Source organism: Oryctolagus cuniculus, chromosome 7, assembly GCF_964237555.1.
Source record: "Oryctolagus cuniculus chromosome 7, mOryCun1.1, whole genome shotgun sequence".
Classification (NCBI taxonomy): Eukaryota; Metazoa; Chordata; class Mammalia; order Lagomorpha; family Leporidae; genus Oryctolagus; species Oryctolagus cuniculus.
Genome location: NC_091438.1, coordinates 18,811,023 through 18,817,022, shown reverse-complemented (window position 1 = coordinate 18,817,022; position 6,000 = coordinate 18,811,023). Strand labels below are relative to the sequence as shown.

The window sequence follows — 6,000 nt, the reverse complement described above, 5'->3', positions numbered from 1 at the left end:
TTAGAAATGCTGAGGCTTGTCTACGGCCATACCACCCTGAACGCGCCCGATCTCGTCTGATCTCGGAAGCTAAGCAGGGTCGGGCCTGGTTAGTACTTGGATGGGAGAAATGCTGAGGCTCTCCTTGGCTTCTTTCCTCCTTCCCCATCTTCAAAGTCAGCAGGGCACGTTCTGCCCTCCTCTTCCACTTTCAAGGGCTCACATGATTGGCCTGTGCTTATCTACTCACTTCAAGGTCCTTAATCAGGTCTGCAAAGTTTCCTTTGCCACTAAGGTAACACAGGAGTCACAGGTTCTAGGGAGTAGGAGCTGGAAATCTGGGAGGGTGGGGTCTGCTCACCACAGATAGAGGTGAAGAAGGTCTGTCTGAGGCTTCACCAATGCAGGGGGAGGGGGCACATGACGGTGTATCTGAGAATGCTAGGGGCGTGAAGAGGACACAAGATTGCTTGGGAAGACAGGAAACCCGGTGCAAGGACTAAATGGGCAGCACAGCTGGCCAAGCAGGAAACGGGGGTTGTGCCGATGCAAGGCACTAGCACATGCACTGAGAAGGCTGCGAAGGGTTTGGCAAGTTTAGACTGCAGCGAGTAATTCTGCGTGACTAATGGCAATGAGGGTGGTGGGATGCGGATGTCACGAGAGATTAGGAAAGATTTGGAACACCACAACTGGGGTTCTCATATTCCGTTGAGCAGGAATGTGACAAGCAGTCTTACTCCAGGGCAACCTGAAAAGGGAGATGAGAGGCAAGGAGATGCAATAGAGCCCTTGCGGAAGTTGGCGAGGGGAAATGAACATGACAGTGGGGGTGGACAGCCGTCAGTAGGTCTGTAGCAGGATAACTGAGCGGGGGCAGGGACAAAGGAAACTGCAGAGCCGAAGGCTGTGTCTCCCACAGCCCCTAAGCAGATGATTCACGGCCGGGACTGTACAGAGTCTGAAGAATGAGTGAGTGAATGGTGGAGGAGAAAGGCACTCTTTGAACTGAGATCCATTTTAGGAGAGAGCCAGACTTCCTACAGATTTAGAACTTAATCATTCATCGTTCAGTTTAACAAAAATAATTTGGGAGAGCTTTACGGCGAACTGAGTAGCACCCTGGGTTTAAAAAGCTGAGGATACGATTACCTCCCATTTAACTTACAAAATATTTAAACAAAATAAAGTGTGTGGGCAGCTACTACTATTGAAACATTTTTTTCTTCAATGACCATTAAATATTTGCAGGATTAAGACATATGTTGTTTAACTGTTCCTAATGAGATTGCAAATTCCTAGAGCTAGGATACTCATTAGTTCTCCCACGTTTCCTCTAGATAACAAGCATTTATGCACATTAAAAATATACATTTTGTGATCTATCAGTTGGAGGAAATTTTAATTATGCCACACAAATAAACAATCTTGGAATGACCTGGCTGGAATATTTACATCTTCATCATTAGCATTCACATTTCCTGCCATCCTTAATTGCCCAAGTGTTACACAATTTGGGGCAAATAAACGAGATGGCATGGTTAGATGGCTGTTTATTTTCTTCAAACATCATCAGCTACACCTGGTCATGGAATGCTACAAATATGCCTACCACAAGCAAGAAACTGAGTTTTTAATTTTAACTAACACTAATTTTAATTAAAAAACTGGCCCGAGTTCAGTTATTGTAAAACACTTAGCTATGTTTTGAATTACTTGGGTATGTAAATTTACTTTTTCAACTCTAAATGGCATGAAATCTAAATACAGATCAAATATCTGCAATTAGTCAATCAGAATAGAGATTTAAATATAAAATATACACTGGATTGAAGACTTGTCACCCAAAAAAAGACTAATGGTTTCTCAATAACTTTATTAACTATTCATTACTTCAGTAGACACAATACATTGGCTATATTAGATAAAAATAACTGTAAATTACAACAACTTTTAAAAATACTTTTATTGTGGTTACTTTTTAAATTGTGTATGTAGCCTGCATTGTGTCTCTATATGGATTCTGTAGGAATAAATGAGGCTGTCTTATGAGAAATCATTTTCTGAGTATTCACTTGAAGTTTTTGTGTTCTTGTATGTTCATATGTAACTCCCTCTTAGCCCCCAAATCAGTGCCTAACAGCTGTGCAAGCCAGTTGGCTTTAGACAGCTCCTGGAGTTTTTAAAGATTATTTCTTGGCAGCTTTTGAAAAAAAAAAAAACACTAATTGAAAGGTTAATCAAATCAGTCATAGTTGTATTTTGGTTAGATAAACACCCTGTCTTCACTAAAGATTAAACAGATGCATTACACTCTACCCAGAAGGCTCATTTATTCTGTAATTATCTTCACTTTTCTTCAAGGTTCTAAGAGTAGGACAGTATCTTGAATACTTTGCAAATCAAAACTGCATGTCAATTTACGAAACTTCTGCACTTCCAGGATTCTACAGAATCTAAAATATCTCACAGCAACAGTAAATCTAGATACATCAAGGAAAATGTTCATGTGTGTAGATAAGTATCTGTAAGCCTTCTTAGGTACAAAAATATATACTTTAAAGTAGACATATTTTGAGGCACAAAATTTGTTAAAAAATACCAGCAAGTGCTAGCATGTGGTACGTTTGAAACAACTGCTGTTAGGACACACAGACCAACAGATCGTTATTTCTGGGAAACAATAAACACATAAACCAGTCGTGTTTGATAAGACCTAAAGATACCCCACATGGTAATCAGTTCACTGAAATCACCTCAGAAGGTCAAAGCTTAGACAGGAAATGATAATGCTGATGATATTGATCATTACTTTAATAATAGGAAATTGAATTACCTTTCCATTTGTAGAAGTAACTCCACAGGGTCCTGTCCTGTCAGAGTTGGGAGAAATATCTAAAGGAATGATGTCTGGAATGGATAACTAAGATTAAAGTCCCGAAGAAATACTAAGAATTCTTATAAATGGAATTTATTCTGTTAACATTTTTTAATACAAATGCTCCATCTAAACTATGTTCAAACTTGAATCATAGAGACTATTGTGCAACTAAAGAATGGATTTTCAACTGAACAAAAGAGTATTTTGAGGAAGATATTTTCGGAATTGTTGTGGAAGCTACTTGAGTGTTTCAGGAACATAACTGAGAAACTGTGTAGCAATGGCAGGATCCGGCAGCAGGATCTTGACTATAGTAATAGCTACTGCTCCAATAGTACTCAGTAGAATCTCCAGCGATTTCATTATACCCACAAGCCAACAGGCAGTATACTGCAGTAACATCTGGAACAGAGGAACAGAAGCAAATGGACACGGATGTTTGTGGCATCTCCAGTTCTGACTGGTGGTGTGCATTGGTGACTGCTAAATATTTTGAATGTACCTCAGCCTGGGTATTTACTATCATATTGCTGGAAAATGGCTGCCTCCTAACAAATTATTTCTTGAGCAGAAAACTTGCTAGAAAATATTGTGCCTTGAAGTTACTTAAAATGTGATCCGTTTTGATACAAATATTAGTTGTGCAAAAAATATGGAATAACAAAGGATCACTCAATTCTAAGTAAAGTTCAAAAGTACATTTATTTAAAAGGTGGGCAAGATATCAGTATAAAAGAAAAGAGTATAAGAAATAAAAATAATCAAAGTACAAAACATTTCAGATCTTTAACATCCATAATTTAGAGATAGCAAGGTCTTTATTTACACCATTTTATTTGTAGTTGAAGTTCCGCACAGTTTTGTGAAAACATTTAAAAACCTGGCAAATGAATCGTAAAACCTAGTGTGGGCTCTCAAAGTCATATAATACAAAACATAATTTATGTTTCCTCAGAATAAAATTGCACATCTTAATAAGATGCAGTATATTTATTATATTTGTTTTCCTGCTTTAAAATTGTGTTCCCTAAGAAAGCAGCTGGAAAACAAGAGTGTCTGAAGGAAGCCCTGGCGCTGGGCCCAGGCTGCAGCCGGCCCTGTGCTCCAAACTCCACGCTCACAGCAGCTGAAGCTATCAGTTAAATTTATATGTGGGCTTGTTGAGGAAAATGACTTGTAAGCACAAGGCAAAAAAGTGAAGTTAAATAAACAGTAACCAGTCTCAGATACTATTTAAAAGAATGCTATAGCTTTTTTTTCCCTCCCCTCTTACACCAGTCTTGCTACACATCCAAATCTCAGAGGACTCTTAATCCTGACACAAAGGTTCACTCAGCCTAAGCATGTCAGTGTGCGGGTAGTACTGGGCATTCATGCCGGTTCAAATTACCCAGGCAATGTCATGGTGGCCAAGGCTAACAAGCCCTACAGTAGCTGGAGACTGCATTCAACTAACATGCAGAAGGTACCACCCTGACACAGTGACATCCCCAAGGTCCTCATCACAAATGACTGCTTCCTACCTGGACCTTCAAGAACACCTGCCAACTCCAGAAATTCTAAGCCATTCACTTTGGGCAAAATTCAGTCTACATATGTGAAAAAAGGCCCGAGATTGGACTCATAAATCACCCATGTAACATTTAAATCAATTCTCCCTTCTGAGAGCAAATAACATGTAGAATAGACTTTCACAAATATAAACATGAATGACAGAAAAAAATCTGGAAAAGATGTGAAGAGTGCATATTGTATAAAAAAACAAATTTATCTGGAACCAGCTAGCGGGTCTTTTATCATTTTTATCAGTAATTTCTGTACTAATTTCCTAACAGATGGAGACAGAGAATAAACCAAGCTCTAGTATCACTGATAAAGGGATTTCTGCACCATCCATCATTCCAACTAAGTAAGCTATTTATTGCTAAACATGATATTTGCTTCTAAGGAGTGACTTTCTCTAGGTCTTTTGTCTAATATAATCATGGGCTTTTTGTGGTTAGGAGAAAATGTCTGATAAATCTAATTATCTGGATGGGTTAGGCAGATAAGAAAGAACCCTGACTATTCACTTGTGTGCACTCTCACCCAAAACACAAAATTCCCTCCTGTACAGAAGGGTCCCACTAAGGATGTCAGAGGGTGCAGATGCCGCTGCACTCGGGCTGAACAGACTGCTGCTGGTGGGAAGGCCCGTCCTTCAGCCTCATGATACCAGTCCAAGGGAGAACGCCTAAGAAACATCCCCTGAGAGCAGGTCCTATTAGTGAGAAACAGGATGAAACTCAATTTTTCACCAAGATTTTTAAGGCACATTGTCCTTCACTGGTGAGCTGTTCAAACATTAAAATAGTATTTCAGAGAATTCTAATAAGGACTACAAATAAGGGATTACAAGCTTTATTTTTCTCCTGATTTTCTTAAAGAAAGCCCAATTTCGTCAAAATTTACTGCTCTAAAGATTTACCTTGGCATTTTACCTACTAACAACACAAATTACTCATTTTGATACTTCCAATATACTGTGCTTTCATTTACCATATCAAAGTACCTGAATGTAGAGCCTGTATCAATCAAAATTCTACTTTGAAAACTGCAAATTAGAAAATGAGCTGATGCGGGACTAGCAGGTAGACTAACAGTTGAGGGGCCTGTGTCCCCTATCGGAGTAGGCGGGACATCACTCCTGATGCCAGCTTCCCGATAATGCAGACCCTGGGAGGCAGCAGTAACAGTGCAAGTACTTGGGTTCCTGCCACCTACATGAGAAACCTGGATTGTGCTCTCTCCCAGCTTGTAGGCATTTGGCAAATGAACCAGTGGATTAAAGTTCACTCTGTCAGTAAAATAAATACTTTTCTAAAAATCTAGATGAATAAAAGAGAGAGGGACTGATAAACCTAATTATCTGTTATATGTTGTGGCGTAACAGGTTAAGCCACCACCTGCAATACAGGCATTCTGCATGGGAGCCAGTTTGTGTCCTGGCTGTTCCACTGCAGATCCAACTCCCTGCTAACGGCTCAGGAAAAGGAGCAGATGGCGAATCAAGTGGTTGGGCCACTGCCACCCATGTGGAGACCTGGAAGAAGCTGCTGGCTTTGGCTAGGCCCAGCTCCAGCCACTGTGGCCATTTAGGG

At 39.9% G+C, this 6,000-nt stretch overlaps 1 protein-coding gene across 3 annotated transcripts in view; it reads right to left on the bottom strand.

The window, feature by feature from the left end:
* Positions 1–3,835: 3,835 nt before the first annotated feature.
* The window catches only part of PAXIP1 (PAX interacting protein 1), a 70,530-nt gene continuing 68,365 nt past the window's right edge, over positions 3,836–6,000 (bottom strand). For all 3 annotated transcript variants that reach the window (XM_070077268.1, XM_070077267.1, XM_070077269.1), the window contains one exon: positions 3,836–4,012. In XM_070077268.1, the coding sequence (XP_069933369.1) occupies positions 3,996–4,012 (17 nt within the window). In that variant the 3' untranslated portion in view covers positions 3,836–3,995. The remainder of the gene's footprint in view (positions 4,013–6,000) is intronic.